The 18,200-nt window shown below is 39.8% G+C and overlaps 1 protein-coding gene across 1 annotated transcript in view; it reads left to right on the top strand.

The window, feature by feature from the left end:
• The window catches only part of ABCB5 (ATP binding cassette subfamily B member 5), a 34,408-nt gene extending 25,484 nt beyond the window's left edge, over window positions 1-8,924 (top strand). The window contains exons 22-29 of the mRNA XM_064675453.1: window positions 507-710; window positions 1,535-1,635; window positions 2,830-2,970; window positions 3,460-3,616; window positions 5,670-5,867; window positions 6,768-6,974; window positions 7,935-8,081; window positions 8,584-8,924. Of these exons, the coding sequence (XP_064531523.1) occupies window positions 507-710; window positions 1,535-1,635; window positions 2,830-2,970; window positions 3,460-3,616; window positions 5,670-5,867; window positions 6,768-6,974; window positions 7,935-8,081; window positions 8,584-8,781 (1,353 nt within the window). The 3' untranslated portion in view covers window positions 8,782-8,924. The remainder of the gene's footprint in view (window positions 1-506; window positions 711-1,534; window positions 1,636-2,829; window positions 2,971-3,459; window positions 3,617-5,669; window positions 5,868-6,767; window positions 6,975-7,934; window positions 8,082-8,583) is intronic.
• The last annotated feature ends 9,276 nt before the right edge of the window (window positions 8,925-18,200 follow it).

Genomic DNA, 18,200 nt, shown 5'->3' with positions numbered 1-18,200 from the left:
GAGATAAAGCATTTCTGCAGTGGCCAAATTCAGATCTATTTCTTTTTCTCTGAGAACCGAAAGTGCAGCAGTTGAGAACTTGGGGATGAGTATTTTCCACCACCATTAGTGTGGTGGGTCAATGGATGGCTGTTGTTAAAATCAAACCCCTGTTGCCTAATGCTGGAGACCCAGCCACCAACTTGTCTTACTGTGTCAGTGGTCACAGTGTCCCATGCCTTGCATAGTACATGAAGTCCCAGATACATAATTCATTAAACTGCTGTCATGACCAACTCTCTAAACTACTTTAACATCCCTTGAAGGCCTGAATGCTGGCAGGTATGAAGAATGTCTAGGAATGCTTACATAAGTAGGTGCATAATGTCCATGCACGCTACCACACACAGTTTCATTTTCCAGTGGAACCTTTGGCCTTGGCTATAAACCAATTTGAAGTGATGGTATAAGTAACAAAAGGAAAAATCTAATGACAAATATTTGGGGGGTTTCTGGGGTTTTCTTAGGCAACCGGAAGCCGACTTGCACTGATGACTATGGCTGTTTTTACCCTTGTGACTGCCATCATTATTGCGTTTGTTTATGGCTGGCAGCTAACTTTGCTTATCCTGGCCTGCATTCCTTACATTATTGTTACAAATGCTGTGAGTGCTAAGTCCATGTCTGGTCATGCCGCAAAAGATCAAAAAGCTTTGGAAGAGGCCGGAAGAGTAAGTTCCTCAATTTTAACTACAGGGTTATGGTGTGAGATCACTTTTAAGGACAATATTGTAGTTATATTATAGCTGACTCAATTGTCCAAGATAAATGAAGGGGAAAGAGGGGACAGGGCAGGGTGGGGGTCGAGGGGAATGTTTATACATCCTCAAGAAAAGCAAAACATAGATAACACTAACCATCTGTAAATTAGGCAATAGAAATGCATTTTAAAGCCTCCACAGTGGATTTCTGGGTAGTGACAGCTGTAGCAGTAGAATCCTCAGCACTGGTGTGCCTTGTGCCTGGGGTGAGCAGTGTAGCTCTGCACTGCTCTGCTGCAACCAGAAGCATTGCAAATTTGGTACCTTTTTATTCTATCATAGAGGCAAACCATTAATGCACTCAAGAGTTTCAGAGTACTGTCTTCATTCACCTGATAGAGCTTTTCCAGAAGACAGAAGTAGTCCATGCAAAAGAGCAAGCTGTAGCCAGATGATGTTGGTTCTTATTTTATTAAATTTGGTTTAATTCATCAGGGCTACAATCCATGAGTTAGAGCAGATGCTGCTGAATGCTTCCTGCATGCTGGTCCAAGGTTCTGAACTCAAATATATTGTTGGCTTCAGCCCCCACCATGTCTCACAGCTATGGGGGGGAATAATTTCATTGCTTGGGGCTTTCCTTCACCTGGGAATAGACATCAACCTCCTCCCTTAAGCAAGCACATTCTGATCTAAAATAATAAATGCTAGAGAAGAGATCAAGTGTTTAGGAGATATGTTGTAAATTGCAGTTGTAAGGGATTACGTCATATTTGTTTTATCTCCCCATTTAGATTTCAACAGAATCGGTTGAAAACATAAGAACTGTAGCTTCACTGACCAGGGAAGAAGCATTTTATGAAAAATATGTTACTAGTTTGAATGGTCCATATAGGTGAGGCTCTTTTTTGTTTAATGATTCTTTCTTAGTACACTTTACACTGAATATATGTTCCAGAATATTGTGTTTGCATGTGTATGCCTACAATATAGGACATGTGGTCACTCCATTTCAGTATATTGAAATGGATACATTGATACTACTTAAGTCAGGAACTGACATTTCCACCACACACTTTATAATATAAATCAGTTTTATTTCCCTCATATGACTTTGAAATCTTGAAATGAACTTCATATGTTTCCCTAGTTCGACCTGCTACATCCCACTGACTTGTCTTCACTGAAATGAATTGAATCACCAGGGATGTAAGATTTTTCTAGCTCCATTTTACTTAAACAAAATAGCCCAAAATCCACTTGTTTCTTTACTCCTCCAAATAACTAATGTAATGAAAGGTATTGAAAAAAATGTATTTCTATCTGTTCTGAGCCAAAATGGTGTTAAAATTCAATGTCTGGTGAACTGGTAATAGCCCAGATTTGGCCAGGATGCTAGGCTGAGCTGTCACAGGTCTCTGATTTACAGCTCAGACTAGAAAGATTTCCTCTTCCTCAGAGAGCATCCTAAACAATGAGGGCAGAGAGTGCTCCAGACTCCGATTCAGTGCGTGTTCAACTAGTAACACAAAATGAATCTTCTCCAGAAGGATGGATTGAAAAAGAGTGGCTTAGTCTGAATCCCTGTGGAGACACCCAGCAATATGACCCCTCTCTGAATCAGGATGAGAGGTCTTTCTGCTCAGATGGGATGACCTGGCAGAAGTCTGCAGGTGGCTCTTAGGCTGAGCTGGAGCCTGCTTGTTTCCTTAATAAAATGGATCATATGGGGTAGTTATTAATTTATTTTAACTGTTTTAGTGACCTGCCCTGCTATAAAAACAAAGGGAGGGGATTCAAATTAACAAAGCTGAGGATCAAGGATCTCATTGCTTTCTATCCTAAGGGCAGTTCTGTGTCATGAAGAGGGGAGCACTTAGGGTCTGGCAGAGGTTGTTGTGTTTGAGCACAAAGCTAAAATGTTTGAACACATGCGTGTGAACACATATATGTGTTCTGGGCTGATTTGTTGTGTTTTCAGGGGGTGAGCTGTATTGCTTGAAAACTTTAATCCAGAAGTCTGGGTATCCCCCAGTGTCTGCTGTTTCTCTTTTATGAGTTATTTATGGAAAGTGTCTTTCTTTATCAGATACTCTCTGAAAAAAGCCCCTTTCTATGGATTTAGCTATGGAATAGCTCAAAGCGCAGAGTACTTTATTAATGCTGCAGTCTTCAGATTTGGAGCATGGCTCATTGCTAATTGTCTGACCAACTTTGAAAATGTATTTATGTGAGTATACTTTATAAAATGTAAAAAACCCAAAATCAGTACATGGGATAGTGATTTCAATGCATGCAAATTATTTTATCAAATTACAGAGGTAAGAGGGCATAGAGATTCAGAAATTCAGTCTGGCTGAGAGTGTTCTTTGTGCATAAAGGCTGTTTTGGGGAAAGGTGAATATTTGGGCAGTGAAACAGCAAGAGTGAGCAGCAAGCTCAGCATACCTACTCTGGTGAAGCCTTTGGCCTTCGATGTTCCTTTGAGGCAGGGGGCATTACACAGAGCAGTGACGTGATACCACTGTTCGTCTATAAAGTAGCTGTGGGAACAAATAGAACTACCTAATACTGGATGACATTCTAAGGGGTGAGGAACTCCAGAAATGTCATAACCTAAAGATGCTAAAAACTTTATCCTGAACATTTGTTTTACACATGAGGAAATGAATACATTGTTCTCCCTGAAATTAATTGCGCTTTTTCTTTTGCCTTTTAGAGTCTTTTCTTCTGTCCTGTTTGCAGCTATGAATGTTGGTCAGTCTGCTTCTCTGGCACCAGACTATGGCAAAGCTAAAATGTCAGCCAAAAAAATCTTTCAACTTTTGGACAGAAAACCTGTAATTGACAGTTACAGTGAAGAAGGTGAAAAATTGGTAAGCATTGGGGGTATTTTGGCTTGGGGTTTTGGGGGATTTGGAGATTTTTTTGGATTTGGTGGGGGAGGTGTTTCGGGGGAGTCTTTTTTTCAGAAAAGATGTAACAAACTTAATTAATGTTTTATTTTCTACAACTGTATTCATAGCTTCATAGTTTTTAGGGTGTCACAAAGGGTGACAAAGTTAGGGTGACCTAATAGTGGCCTTCTAGTACCTGAAAGGAGCCTACAAGAAAGATGGGAAGAGATTTTTTTACAAGAATGAAAGGACAAGGGATAATGGCTTCAAACTGAGAGAGAGGAGGTTTAAATTAGATACTAGGAAAAAATTCTTACTGTGAGCGTGGTGAGGCACTGGAACAGGTTGCCCAGAGAAGTTGTAGATGCCCTATCCTTGGAGATGTTCGAGGCCAGGCTGAGCAAGCTGTTCTTGTGAAAGGTGTCCATGTCCATGGCAGGGGGATTGGAAGTAGGTGATTTTTAAGGTCCTTTCCAACCCAATCTGTTTTGTGATTCTATGAAAAGACAGATGTTATATAAGATAGTGGTATTTACTCATTATTTCTGAGTTTCAGTAAAAAAGTGTGTAGCCTATAAGGTAGTTTTTCTCTAAATAAGCAAAAAAATACTTTTCATTCTACCGACATCTTAAATGGTTTCAGGAAAACACTGATAAATGTCAATTCCAATAAAAGTTGTGTTGTCTTTGTAAGAGTTTATAGGAGAAATAAAATACAAATGCATTATTCTACTTTGTAAATGAGAGACTAGTTCCTTTAGAGACAGAACAGTTTTGCCAGAATCCATCCTATTCAAATGGTGAAAACTCCTACAAGTAAAAATGTGCTCTTGTGAAGTCAAAGTGAACTTAATGAATAATTTGTTTTGCTATAAAGTTGGGTAGGGAATGACACAACAAGGAAAAACCAACAATAATGACAAGTAAAAAAACCAAAGCATACTCAAAAAGTTCCCAAAAAGCCTCACCTTCAAACCAAAATTGTCATTAGGGAGGCTGACCTCAGCACTTGTCAAATTTCTGCATGAAATGCTTTCAATTTACATGTTCTGGAAGATTTATATTTGCACATCCAGGTTCATCTAAGTTTAAAATTAACTTCCCAGGTAGGTTTTAGATGGTAGCCTCTACTTAGGAAGCCATAATCCAGTTTCTGTAACTTTAAGCTTATATACAGGATTTTCAGCCTTTAAAATTCTCAGCACATTCACATACCTTCTTGAAACAAGGTTCTCTGGCACAAACACTGAAAGACTTGGCAGAAGGTCTCCAATAAAATGAAGCTTAAGTGAAAGCATTTCTAGTATAGACCGGACTTGAATAGCAGTGATGCCTGTGACGTCAGCAAAGCAAAGCTTTGAGCCTGTTAAATTAGGTCATCACTTGCTGTGAGAGCATTGTACCAGTGATGCTGCAAGTATGTACATAGGACTGGCTCATACCTCAAAGAACAGAAGCAATAGCCTTAGCTTGTGCCCCCTTTCTTTCACTTGTCCTTAAATATCAGCCTGAGATAGTTAACAACTATCACATCTTTTTAAAGCACAACTTGTCCTTCATGCCCATGAATTACCTACCAGAGAATTTAGCTCTGCTGTCTTAATCTCTGATTTTGACCTTGTGTTACATTCACTCAAATTGTGCTACCTTTGCAGTGTGATATCAGAAAAGCAAATGATATAGTTTATATAACAAATGGAAGAGCCTCAACTATATGTGTTAGAAATGAAAAATACAAATGTTGTTTATTTGTCTATCGATACTCTTTTCAAAGGTGAAGTGAAAAATAGGTACAAGACATGCAGAAAACTCTTTCTTCATAAGGATCTAGTGACTTAGGTCTGCAGATCATCGTATAACTAGTACTATGTTCAGTTCAATATGCAATTTTAAAAGAACTTCAAAAGCTCTTTTGAAAAAACTCTCCCAAACTTTCTCAGTTCTCTCACTTTAATAATCAAGTCTTACCAAGTGTTATAGTTAAAGCTAGTAAACACTAATATGAGCATGTGAACTCTCTCCTGCTTTTCAGAGCCATTTTGAAGGCAACATTGAATTCAGAAACATCCATTTTGTATATCCAACAAGGCCAGAAGTTCAAGTTTTGCAAGGACTCAGTGTGAAGGTTAACAAAGGACAGACTCTCGCATTAGTAGGAAGCAGCGGCTGTGGAAAAAGCACATCCATTCAGCTCTTGGAGAGATTTTATGACCCTGTGGAAGGACAAGTGGTAAAAATAGACTTGTGTGGCTATTAATAACAATTAAATCTACAGGAGTCTTTATCTTCCAAGGTTTCATAGGCATTCAACAATCCTGGCAGTATCTCTGTTAGGATGCCTTTTTAGAGGTGTACATTACTGAGTCTGTGGCTCCAGTGCAGCTGTAGGCAAACCCAGAACCCCTGTCATTGCCTGCCTTGTGTATTTGCCCACATGTAGCAGCTCCAGCACCCATATTGGCACAGTGTGCAGGCTCAGGGCACAGATCTTATCAGGGAAAGCAATGACGATGATCATGTGAGACTCCATTACCTCCCCAAAGCTGCTCACACCCTGGTCACACAGAGGCATAACATTTATGTCTCTTGCTTGTCAGTGTTTGAATTTTCTTGCTGATATGAATTCACAAATTAGGGGCATAGATACATGCTTCAGATAACACAAATGTAATCTCATATAGATGTTACTATGTCACCATCAGAAAGTGACAATGGGCATTTTGATGCAATCCCTGTTAATGGGCATAGAAAGTCTAAAGAAGCCTCCTTGGAGGTTGTAAGATTAAGGTAAAGGCCTTCAGCTGAGAATATTATTGTTGTGTTCAGCTTCTTAAGGGGCAGGCTTTCCTGTGAGCTTCCTGGTGGTCAGTAGGGCTGGAAGGACTGCAATAACAGCCTGTGATCTGCATGTTGTTTCCGTCTGCTGCAAAATTAAAAACTAATGAAAGGAAATATTTCATCTATTCTGCTGGTTCTTTTCCTCTTTGCATGCAAAAAACTGACTTGATTTCATCTGGGAATCCAACATGTAATGGGCTTCCTCTTACCATTCATGTTTCCTGTTTACAGTGTGTATCTGTAGATGAGCTCTGTAGCCAGCTTGGCATCATGTTTCTGTTGCTTTTTCTAGCTAGCAGATGGATTTGATACCAGATCACTGCATTTACAATGGCTGAGGTCCAGACTGGGCCTGGTGTCACAGGAGCCCGTTTTGTTTGACTGCAGCATTGCCGAAAACATTAGTTATGGAGACAACAGTAGGGTGGTTAGTCAGGAGGAAATTGAAGAAGCAGCTAAGGCAGCAAATATTCATGCCTTCATTGAAAAACTGCCAGAGGTAAGAGACAGTGATCTTCTCTTCACGGTGTGATAACCAGATTTTTTGAATGATATGGAGAAATATATGTAGTGCTCACTTACATAGATAAATTAACAATGCACACTTTGTTTCCCTTAATAAGAAAAAGTATATAATTTATGTTTTAAAATGTCAGTGTCTTTCAAGCTTAAAACCCTTTTTAGTTTGTTCAAAAAAAAAAAAGCCTATATTTCCAGAATGTAGTGGTAGACAAAGCAGAATATTTGGGGGGGGACCATAATTTTTTTTTATATATTTTTCCTTTGACAGCAGAAACTTCTCAAGTTACTCTGAGAAAGAAATCTTATTTTTCTAAAATAATTTAGTAAAATGAAGTGGTCTATTTCTAATTGAAGGGACATGCACAGGAGCATTTCTTGATAAATTCAAAGGGGCAATAAATCAGAAGTGAATGACATGACATTTGACCTTCATGCCTGCCAAGAATTTGGCTCTAACAAGGAAAAATGCTTTGATAGTTTGTTTTTACTGTAGCTCTGTGTATCTGAAAATGATGTAATCATGCTGAAAAAATATTTTGTCTTCATTGTGACTAATGATGTTTAGGATTCTTTATTCACAAGCAATGCAAGATCAAGTTCTTCATGTATATAGTAAGCATTAAATCTCCAGTTACTCTTATTATAATATGCTCTGTGGACACCTCAGTACTGTATCACTGCTAGTACCATTCAAGATATATGCCACTTTTTGGAGGAATAAATTTTCAGACTGTGTATAAATGTGTGTGGCTGTATATATAACTGCTCATACTAGAGATGTTTATAAAGTCCTAGCTTTATTAAAACCACTTGCACTAACCCTTTCTTTCAAGATGGAAATAACTAATAACTTATAGCCAAGCATAAAATTTTACTTTTCTAATCTTCCTTCTGTAAGAGTATTCACAGGTGATCTTTTCTATTTTTCAACATGCAGAAATATAATACCCGGGTGGGTGATAAAGGAACACAGCTTTCTGGAGGTCAGAAACAAAGAATAGCAATTGCTCGTGCTCTGGTTCGTAATCCTGCTGTTCTACTTCTGGATGAAGCTACCTCTGCTCTTGACACAGAAAGTGAAAAGGTGAGTAATGATTATTTTGTAAAATATTTGTCTATGCACATGGCTAGCTGATTTCTGTGGAATGAAATTAATGCAAACACGTTACAAATGCTCAATTGTGAAACAACAGGGCAGATGTGCCATGGTAGCTTTTCCACCTGAAAGTTGTGAACTACACTGGGAAGTTGTGCACATCTACTAAATAAAGTAGAAAAAACACCACGTGGAGCTGATTCTCCTCAGTTATCTTTCTATTAGCTGTATTTGATGGTAAATATTGAATTTGTGTTCTAAGTGATGCTAGATGACCGAGAACCCACTTCTCTGTGTCTCATGCTTGTTTGATCAGGCTCACTGGCCCTAGTGAGAAACCCCGTTGAGTTAGGGTCTCCTGTGTGCGCTGACTTGTGTATCTGTGGGAGATATGTTCAAGTGATAACACAGAGTGAGAATCAAATGTAGTTCCCATGACAAGTTAAGACTTTCCAGATGCTAACAGCATTCTCATGATATCTGTATGCAGATTGTCCAGAAAGCTCTGGATAATGCCCGGCAAGGTCGAACCTGCATCGTCATTGCTCATCGCCTGTCAACCGTGCAGACAGCAGACATCATTGTGGTGATCCAGAACGGCAGGGTGGTTGAGCAGGGCACCCACAGCCAGTTACTAGCAAAGGAAGGACACTACTATGCCCTTGTAAATGCACAAGTCTCTAATTAGTGCTACTTACAGAGGTTTTTAATTTATTTTTTTTTTTATGGGAAGACATGTAAAGCTGTGCAGAGGATTAACATTGGCTGTGCCTGTGCTGATGGAGCAGGGACTGTGTGTTGCAGCCTGGTTGTTGCATCCAGTGCAGACCTTGATCCACGCACCCAGGGGGATGAGCAGTGCGTGCTCACAGAAGGTTCACAGGGCAGTCCTAGGGGCTGAATGTGCTGAGCAGCTTGGGGTGTCATGAGATTTGGAAGGAGCCAGATCTGAATTAGTCTCACCCACACCACAGCTGAGGTGGGCACCCTGCTCTCGCTGTCCCCCCAAACCCTGGCCCATGCCAGCTGCCATGGACCAAGGCAATATCAGTGTGATACTGATTAAACAGCAAGCTGATGCTTGTGCTTGCCCTTTTCTTCACCAGCCACATACAGTTATGAAGTCATCTGAAGTTAAAGGTGACTGTCAATTCTTACTGACAATTGAGATTCCAAATAAAAGCATTTGTATTAAATTTAAAGAGAGGGTAGTGGATATGTGGGTTGGTGGGTTTTTTTCTTGCTTTAGGCCACATTTCTGGTATTACTGTACTTCACACATTTCTCAGAGATTCAATATTGTATTTCAGACAATAATTGTAATAGTTACAAGCTTTCCATATCAAGATAAACTGATATAAAAGATACCATTGTTTTGCTGAGTATTTTTCAAATGCTGACTCAACAAAGTTTAACTGTTCTTTGCATCCATTAGGATAATTTCAGAAGTCTGAAAAAGCTAAGATAGCTTCTTTCGGAGTGGACTCATGTCAGCCATACAAATAACTTTTCTTAAAAAAAAAAAAAGTGGTTTTCAATCTGCGATCTTTTATTTTGAATACACATGGTACTTAGGGACATGATTTAGGGGTTTTTACACTGTCAGGTTAAGAGTTGGACTTGGCAATGTAAAGGGTCTCTGACAATCTAAATGATTCTATGAATAAAGATTGTTTGAGGTGTTGGCAAAACCTGTTTACTCATGTGCTTTAATAATTGGTTATTCCTCAGGGTACTGCAATACATCCTTTAACAGTTGAAGAATATATACTGTGTTGTCAGAGTGACTCAGCAGCTGGGATTTTTTGGCTGGTTAAACCCAATTGCAGCATTTTAATTTTCCAAGGCTTTGCACGTGGCTTTGGGTTAGGATTTATGGCCTGGAGCAACCTGCAGTACTTTATAATTTCCAGATTGCAGCAAACAAAACTTACAGTAATTGCTATCTCCTTTCTTCATTTCTATTATTTTCCAGCATCGGGGTCTGTGAGGGGAATAAAACACTCAAAAGAAAAAAAAATTCTGATCTCAGGTCTGCCAAAATAAATATAGTTGCTCTCCCTCACAGTTTTTCTCAGGGACTGTTTCAAGAGGAGTTTTCATTCATTCAGGCACCCCTCTCATGTGATTTCTTCAATTTCTTGTGATAGGCAGATACTACAGAACTGCTGCCCTTATAACATTCCCAATTACCTAACGTGGGCTCCAATTAAATCCCTTTTCCCTGTTTTGTTTCTGCACTGGAGTTGAAATTACAAGCAGTAGATTTTGATTCTCAGTTTTGAAAATAAAAAAGGGAAGTAACTTCAGCATACGCTGTATCCACTGCTTTCCTTAGCAGTGGGTGATTTTTGCCCAGTTCCCTCTCTCAGGCCACCTGCTGCAGCAGTGCCAAGTGGACAGGTGTCTGTGGTGGTCCTGCACCAGGGAGATGGTTCCCTTTCATGGTACCAAAATTGCTCCCTGGTCATGGTGACCTCCAGGCAGAGTAAGAACTATCAAACCAGTTTAGAGCTCTTAGGCACCTTGAGGATCTGTGGATTGTTCTAGGATCCCTATGGATCAGGCTGGATGTTACTCATGGAGGTTGAGGCCCAGTAAGATCCTCAGAGTGGGGAGCTGTTTCCATTGTGTATTACTGGGAAGCGCCAAAAGAATGGAAAGTGGTAATGAGAAGGAGAATTGAGCGAAAATCACCCAGGAACACACTTGTCATGTGATGGTCATGTGTTGTCCACGTGCTGGGCCCACCTGTGGCAGCAGGGGCAAGGAGATGGGCATCTGCCCTGGCCCCACACCAGGGAGAGAGTTCTCTCTCATGGTGCCAAAGATATTACCTGCTCATGGTGACCCTGAGGCAGAATGAGAACTTTTAGAGAAATAAAGTAATTTTGTACTTTTTTGGGTAGATGTATATATGAATAACAAATCTTTGTAATATTGCAATTCATTATGGTCTGTCACGGTAACAAGTAAGATGAAGTAAAAAAGAAATAAATTTAAATATATAAATAGGGGAGATAAAAGTCAGTAGGCTCTGTAACACAATGAGTCCTCTAATGTCAGGGGCTAGTTAATAGAGCATCTCTGTGGAAAATACTGTGTTCACATCCATGCAGATAATGGAGACAAATCCAAAACATGCTTCCTTCCCCCCTGGTTGGAATTATTTGCTGGCTCTGGGGCAAGAGGAGTGAGGAAATATGCACTATTTGACCTGGAATGCTGGAAGAGCTGCAGTATGGTCAGCCTAGAAAAATAAGTTCTGTGAACTGTGTTTCCCCCTGTTTGCCATTTCAGAGGTCAGCATTACCTACCATGGGAAAAAAAAGTGACTACACTTGCATCCCTTTTGGCACGTTCATCTCACTTGCTTAAACAGAGCATTCTCATGCTGCAATAGCAGGACAACCTCAGTGTCTGGACAGCTCTGTTATGTTAAAGATTGTTCCTCATGGAAGGGCAGGTATGGGTTTTGGCTGGAGCCAGAAGGAGCATGATGGAAGGAGTGTGTGTGCACTGCTGTGGGCTGCAGCAGTCATGTGGGGAGAGAGCTGTGCTGCAGAAATGTCCTGTGCTCGGATGTGATTAAGAAGCGGAAATAGAAAACACAACTGAAGTAAATGGTGTTGATTTACCAAAGTTCACAAGTGAGGTGTTATGTAACATACAAACGTATTTTACTGATTTATCTCAATACAAACAATACTAAAAGCCATTCATATCACAGTCCTGTTTAAAAGACCAGCTGCCAACCTGAGAAAAATACCAGACAGAAACAAGTCCTGCCCAACACAACAGTGTGAACAAGGAAACAGCAAAATCCCCAATACCTGCCCTGACAGAAAAGCTTATGAGGACACATTTTAAAAGCAGAGGATTTGTTGGCCCCACCAAGTAAACACTCAGTTGTTTTCTTCCAAATGCCTCATGAATGCCTTTTCTGAAGTCTTCACTCTCTTTTCTGGGATGTCATATTTTAATAATTCCATAGGAGTCTTAGATCAGTGCTGAAATTAAGCAAATGTCTGAGCTAAGTGCTTCTTGTCTGATCACGAACAAGGTTTTTGGTGTTCCTTGGCAAGGACGGGCTAATGTGTTCTCTTCACCCCTATCCTTGTGGTAGGCATTTTAGAGGTAAGGTCCACAGCGACACCAGCAGTGACCCACCATATTGTGGGCACACTTGGAGAACTCCAGCCCCGGCTCGTGCAGGATTAGGGGAGGCTTTTAACTCTGACGCCTGGGGTATATGGCAGCACAGAACAAATATTTTGGCAAAAGCATGTGATTATAAACATGTCCTGGTTCCAGTCAGGACAGGGGGAATTTTCGCAGTAGCCAGGAAGGGGCATGGCCAGAATCCAGAGGTTATCCTATACCACTTCATGTCATTGATGGGGGTGGGGGACGGGAGTCTCTTCTGAAGAGAAGGGGTTCCTACCAGTCAAGTAAACATTAAAGGGGGAATGCACCACCACATCCTGGTTCCGAGCCAGAGGGAGTGGTTGGGTGGCACTGATTCAGAACCAGAGGGAGTGGTCATGGTGGTGTGACTGCAGGGAGTCAGGTCGGGCTCTTCAGTGAGCATTTTGCACATGAATCCCTCTCTCTTTTGTACACCTTTGTTATTACTATTGCTGCTGTTGCTGTTTGTTTTCTTATCTCATTGCTGTTTTCAGTAAATTGTTCTCATCTCAATCCATGATCTTCATCTTTTGTGCCTCTAATTCTGCCCTCCAGCTGGCCACAGGGGGAGGGGAAAGAGGAGGGAGAGCAAGCGAGCAGCAGCGTGGTTTGGAGAGTCTCAGTGGGAGCACTAAATTGGAAAGTACCGTTTCTAAACCATGACAAAACATTTTATCAATTTACTGTTTTCCAAACAACATTATTCCTAATTTGCCAATAAGTATTTTGAACTAGAGAAGGGCTGTTTAGTTTTAATTTGAATTTGTATAGTATTAATAACAAAGCATTTAAAAAATCTTTGATAAAAAAGAAGTATTCTGGATTAAGAAAGCATCTATTATTGACCAAATCTAGCCTCTCTCAACAGGAGAAGAATTTCACTGATTCTTCCACTAAAAATGCTACCTAATGTGCACTTATTATTGTGAAGGAAACACATCAGCCCATACTTGTCAAGGAACACCAAAGGCCTTGTTCATGACTAGACAAGAAGAACTTAGCCCAGACACTTGCTTTAAATTTACCAAAGTAAATAGTTGCCCTCCTTCAGAGTCTTAACTACTTCAATTTCTTAACCACTGAAATTAATCACTTCACTCTATTGTAGCTGGAACATAGCTGTTAAATTTGATTGAAACTGCCATTGTTACACTAGTTACAATGTTAGTTATGAATACAGACTGAAGCCCTGGAGATCGGGTAAGTAGTTGAACTGGAGTGCAGAGGACCCAATTGTCTTTATGGCCTTAAAGAGTTAATTGTCTGTTTTTATGTGCAATGAAGTGCACCAGTCCCCATGGGTGTCGATGTTTCCCACATCGTGGAAAACATATGCTATTTCAGTTTGAAATACCTATCGGCAATTCATGAATAATGCTGTAAACTAAGATAATGCTTATCATCCCATTTTTTTCCAAAATATCTATTTAGCTCTGCAATCTATAAAATTTCAATTTATGGTAATCTAAAGCCTGCAAAGTACGCATCCTAATAAAGAGGGTATTTAATAATGCTGTCTCTATGGCAAGTAGGAAAACTTTCATTAAAATTGCAATTCACAATCCTTGTACTTTTAGTAATTATCTTCTTCTTTTGAAAAGAGGGGAGAAAAGAACAATTGGAGTTTTTTTGGGTCATCTGAAATGCCAGTACATCAATGTGTACCTGGATTAGATTTATGAGTTTCATTAAAATTTAAAGAGTTTGCAAAATTCCACGAAACAATCTACGGCAGACAATACCTACTCAGTCCTCTTTTGGCTACCATCACCGCACATTGTACTGCTGAATTTTCACTTATGAGTTTGCAAGTGGCAATTTTAATGGTTGGTGATTTCACCTAATTCGTAAGGGAAGTGTTCAGAAAATATGTGGGATTGTTCAGGTCTGCTCACCTGACATTGCTGGAGGGTTGGGAGTGAAACTGTTCTGCTGGACTGTGGCTGTTCTAGGAAAATGGCTGCACTGTAACACCAATTAAAAAATCTAGCCAGGTCTTGTTCTGCTAGATCCTACCATATGAATATCAGTAGGACAGATGATAATCACTAGCTGGAGTGGAGTTTGAATTTCAAAGGTTTAAATGTATTCTCTGGATGAGGCTTATGTCTCCCTTTCCATGAAGAAGCATTTTGTCATAGCAATGCTCCAGCTCTGCCTGCATTTAGGGCTCACCTACTGCCTGCTACCATGGGCACTCTGCCCAGGGAACTTGTCTTTTTTAAGGAGAAACAAACAGCCTACCTAAAGGGGACCTACAAGAAAGCAGAGAGGGACTTTTTACAAGGACTGCAGTGATAGGACAAAGGTTGATGACTTTGAGCTGAAAGAGAATAGATTCAGACGAGATACTAGGGAGAAAATTACTGTGAGGGTGGTGAGGCACTGGCATGGATTGCCCAGAGAAGTTGTGATGCCCCATCCCTGGAAGTGTTCAAGGCCAGGTTGGATGGGGCTTTGGGCAACCTGGTCTGTGGAAGGTGTCTCTGCCCATGGTAGGGAGATTGAGACTAGGTGATCTTTCAGGTCCCTTCCAACCCTAACTATTCTGTGATTCCATGAAGAGCAGAAGAGTTCATACAGTTTACCTGGAGATGTGGTTGTGTCTTTCTGAAGCAGAAAATATAGTGGCAGCTTTTCCAAGGTATTTCCAAGCTCTTCTGTTTGAAAATGGACTTGTATAATACTGGAGAAATGTGGCTTGGCAGTCACTACAACTGTATCCAAACTGTAAATGAACTGGACAAGACAGTGGATGAAAGTCAGTACATTACTTGACCTCTTTCTGTGTATCCATGCTGCTGTATGTAGGACAAACTAAACTTCAGTAACACACATCTTCTCCATGTCTGACACATTAAGGTGTTTCTAAGATAATCAACACAGTAAAGAAGAGAAACAGTTAGGCAACAAGGTCACAAACAGCATATATGTAGTTTCTTCTTGTAAAATGTGCTTGAGGAGCTTATTTTGTTAAGTCCTGATCCCTAGCTACTTGTAAAGGACTTGTAGTTTTCCATGCAAAGGTAGAATAATCCAGTTGCCTTGCTATTCTTTATCACCATCCAGCTGCCCTATAACAAGCCTCACTGCAGATTGTCCATTGCCCTGACATTTTCCAGGGTTATAGCTCTCCCTGACTGTTCTCTTCCAGTTGCCTGGACTGCTTTTCCTCCTCAAACACCTTCCCTAGCACACACAGCAGATGCGGCACCACGTGATCTGATGCAAAACGGCTGACAGAGATGAGAAGGAAAGTGCCAAAAGCAATAGCAATGCAAAAGGATTACTTCCTAAAATTATCAAAAATTTCTCAGCAGAAGACTGGTCATTGCACTCAGTAAATTAATCATTTACACTGGATTGCTTCCATCTGCCTCTGTGCTGTGCTTTGTCATCCAGACTGCAGGCAGCTCCTATCTACCCAAGACCCTAACAGTTATCTCACTTCAGCATTTATTTCCTACCTGGCTCATCAACAGTTATGTCCAGAAACTGTTTTCTGAAGCATGTCTTTCCATCTGGAAATAATAATTTGCTGTGCCCTTAGGGAAGCGCACACATCCTCTGGAATTATCCCCAGCCTTCCCAGTGACATCAGTATCACATGCTCCAAAGCAAACTCACTAACCCTTCCTGTAATTCTCCTGAAGATGCCAATCTTTGCTGAATGCGTTCACAGAAAGATGTTTTAAAGTCATGTTAGCTCAACAAACAGATTTTGTGGACTTCTCTGAGTTGACCAATATATTTTTCCTTGCACTGCTGTTTCCATAGGAGTAACATTCTCGTTTCTTTCTAATCCTTATGAACGTCATCTGTTACTACCGCCCTCTCTCTCCTACCTTGTCCAAAGCAAAACCACCTTGCAGTCAATCACCCTTTTGTTGTGGTCCTTGAGGTTTGAAAGAATGACCTGAATACGGCTATTTTTGTGGAAATTATTGTTCAAGTTCACCCAGGATTACAAAAATATATCCTCAGTTGGTCCACCACAGACAGCATTCCTGGAAAATGCACATGGTATTCTACCAAGAGAGAAACAAGGGGGAAAGAAGAACTGCTGTGGGACACTTACCACTTAACTGCAGACATTTGGGTCTAAAGCAATCAATCAGATTGCCTTTAAAATGCTCTAGGACACAACTCATCTGTTTCCAAATGTCTGTCAGAGCAGAAAGTGGACTACACCAGGGAAGAGCTTATTTCTTTACCATAAATTTAAATAAGAAGTCTCAGTTTCCAGTCGGATTATACATTTACATTAGGTGAAAGGAGTTCCACTCTGAATATTTGATCTTTTTTTATAGAGATTGCTAGGTTAATTTATCAGTCCTGCAAACGATTTTTGGAGATCCTGACTGGAAAGGCACTGGGGAGCCCACCCTTGCAGGCAAGGAGTTCTCAAGAAAGAAGAAGAGCCTATGAAGCAAAGGAGGGTGAAGTTTCTTCGTCTAGGTATTAGCAGTGCAAGTTATGGAGTGAAGGAAAAACATTAAGGAAACAGGAAATATTTATCCTGAATGTGCAAAAGAGAAAAGAAAGGTACAGATTGCATCCAAAATGGCTTACAATAATGAGTGAATTAGGAGAATCCGGTGGTTTTTTTCACTCTTGGATGGTCATGAGGGGAATTTTAAACTAAGAGTTAATATCTTCAGGAATCAAAATAAATTATATCTCTGACATTCCCATACAATGCCTGTTTTTTGTGACATCACACTAAAAATGGTAAGTAGAGTTCCCATTTTCACATCTGTTATTCATATGAACATACACCTGGCAATGCAGTGTGTGTGTTGCTTCAGAGGAAACTCAACCAAACAACTATCACTTTATGTAACACTAATATTCTTGGTTATAAAACCACTACATGTGTTTTATTTACTGTAAATGAAGTGTATATCAGCAACACTGACTATGAAAACAAAATTTTAATGGGTTACTTTTATGATGCTAGAGCAATGTGAAGAGATATCTGTAATGTGACTTACTTCTTAATATTCAGTAACATAGTTTTAGTTGGAATAAATAGGATTCCCAATAAAGACTTAAATGTAAGACTTAAATGTCTATTTTCTTCAATTTCTTATTTCACATGTACTTTGAGATCTGGAACAACTTTTTCCATGTATTTATGCCAATTCTTCTGGGACTCCTCCAGTGTTATGTTTTAATGCATTCTTTCTTTTTTTTTTTTTTTTTTTTAATTTAGGGTATATCTTAGTGCCTTGCTGTAATTATTTTACACTCATAAACTTAGATGTACTGTGTGACAGTGTATTTTGATTCTGATAAATTTTTCTGCATCCACCACCAATATTTAATCTTTGCATCACTTCTTAACTGTTTCTCACAAATTAACACAGTTACAGATGTGCTTTTTCTCAGAGGAAAATGTCTAATCTGCCTCATTTATAGAACAGAGGAGAGCATAAATGTTGAATATATAAATGAGGGCATACTTAAATGGATATATACTTATATATTTATAAAATATATATTAGTGTATGTTTAGATACATTAGAGATTGCTTCATTATAAGAAGCTTAGAAAGAATCTAAACAAAAAATTGGATGAATCGTGAGAAAATTCCATTTGCTTTCAGCATTTTAGTTCCATTTTGCAAAAGTAGCTTTTTCTTCTGACATTCATCATGATGCAATTTCTCTTTTCAGCTTAGTCGGACACTTAAGCCCTCACTTGACTCACAGACTGCACATGTCCACATGATGTCAGTTACTCATACATATTTATTCTGTTTGTCAGTAGATAAACCTTTGTTCGGTTTTATGTCTAGGCCTTCTAGCCATACCTCCAGCGAAATCCATTAAACTCCTTGCACTTGAAAAGCTCAGAGAGCTCAGGCTATGAAAGCAGCAGCAGGTCTGTCTGGACCCCACAAGCTGCCCCCCGGCT

This window comes from Pseudopipra pipra, chromosome 1 (assembly GCF_036250125.1).
Source record: "Pseudopipra pipra isolate bDixPip1 chromosome 1, bDixPip1.hap1, whole genome shotgun sequence".
Lineage (NCBI taxonomy): Eukaryota > Metazoa > Chordata > Aves > Passeriformes > Pipridae > Pseudopipra > Pseudopipra pipra.
Note: the sequence above shows the minus strand (reverse complement) of the source record. Positions and strands in the feature narration are given on the sequence as shown.